The following is a 1578-nucleotide window of genomic DNA, read 5'->3' on the forward strand; positions in this document are numbered from 1 at the left end:
GTTATGAGTGTAAATGTTGAAGCAAAAAAACACTGTATTTTAAACTAATTCACTTAATTTGAATTATGTTTAATTATCGTTTAAGATAACAATTAAAGGAATCGACTGATAAAACACACTACAAGCATTATTTGTCACATCTGACTAGCCATGAGCATACGAAACCATTTATGTTGGGTACAAACAAAGTCCCACATCAGATAAAATAAGAGAAGGACATGAGTTTATATACATATAAGATACCTCCATTGGTAAGAAGCCTTTTGGAGTGGAACCAAAAGCAAACCCGTGAGGGCTTGGTCCAAAGTGAACAATATCTTACTAGTGTGGAGATCTATGTGTATGTATGTGTGTTGACCCTCCCAACAAAGCTGGTATCAGAGCTTCAATAGAAGCCTAATAAAGTGCGAGAGTGAGAGCAAAAATACGAGTGTGAAATATGACAGTTGAGGCAAACAATTTTGTACAAACCTCCATTCCCAAATTTGATGGGGACTATGATCATTGGAGTCTTCTCATGGAAAATCTCTTGAGGTCGAAAAAGTATTGGAACGTGGTAGAATTAGGTTACAAAGGGCATGAGGAGGAAGAAAGTCTATCAGCGATGCAAAAGAAAACATTAGACGAGATGCGACTGAAGGATTTAAAGGCTAAAAACTATATTTTTCAAGCTATTGACAAATCTATTTTGAAAATCATCATTCAGAAGGAGACTTCCAAACAACTCTGGGATTCAATGAAAATCAAATGTCAAGGAAATGCAAGGGTGCAACGTGCTCAACTTCAAAGACTCGGAAGGGCCTTTGAGCTTTTGGAGATGAAGGTGGGAGAGACGGTGAACGACTATATCGCAAGAGTCATGGTGGTGGCCGTTGACATGAGAAATTATCGAGAAGACATGACGAATACAACAATTGTTGAAAAGATTATACGAACTCTCACGGAGAACTACGAATACATTGTGTGTTCCATCGAAGAAGCACACGACATCGACAACCTTACGTTGATGCACTCCAAAGTTCCTTACTTGTTCATGAACAAAAACTATTATGGAGAAAAGGAGGGGATGAACAAACATTGAATATTACATATGACGAGACAACAACTAGAAGAGGAGGAAAAGGCCGAGGTAGATTCTTTAACAAAGCAACCATTGAATGCTTTAATTTTCATCAATTGGGACACTTTCAATATGAGTGTCCAAACTGGAAGAAGACAATCCATTACACGAATCTAGATTAAGAGGAGGAACAATTATTAATGATGTATGTTGAAGAAAATAATGCAGAGCAAGATAATATTTGGTTCATTGATAGTGGATGTAGAAATCACATGACCGACAAAAAAAATGGTATTAGAGCCCATGGTGCAGGCCCATGGTGCAGGTCTGGTGACCGGGCTCAAACGAGTACATCCCTCCATGATCAGGTGAAGCCTTGGCAGGTGGTCGACAGATAACCAGATGAGTCATGAGAGGTAGAGAGCAAGATATGCTTCGTGTTGTGACCATGGATCGTGAAAGAGAGTGTTGACCATGGTGTACTCGAGGATAAAAAAAGAATTCCGCTATAGGGGAGT

General features: G+C 39.0%; 1 protein-coding gene across 1 annotated transcript; it reads left to right on the forward strand.

Annotated features, from left to right (window-relative positions):
- The first annotated feature begins 439 nt into the window (after positions 1–439).
- Positions 440–1081, forward strand: LOC148197329 (uncharacterized). Its single transcript, XM_088093666.1, has one exon. The coding sequence runs from the start codon at positions 440–442 to the stop codon at positions 1079–1081; it is 642 nt and encodes a 213-aa protein (XP_087949792.1).
- The last annotated feature ends 497 nt before the right edge of the window (positions 1082–1578 follow it).

Source organism: Vigna umbellata, chromosome 6 (genome assembly GCF_029865625.1).
Source record: "Vigna umbellata cultivar VRB3 chromosome 6, Vumbellata_1.0, whole genome shotgun sequence".
Classification (NCBI taxonomy): Eukaryota; Viridiplantae; Streptophyta; class Magnoliopsida; order Fabales; family Fabaceae; genus Vigna; species Vigna umbellata.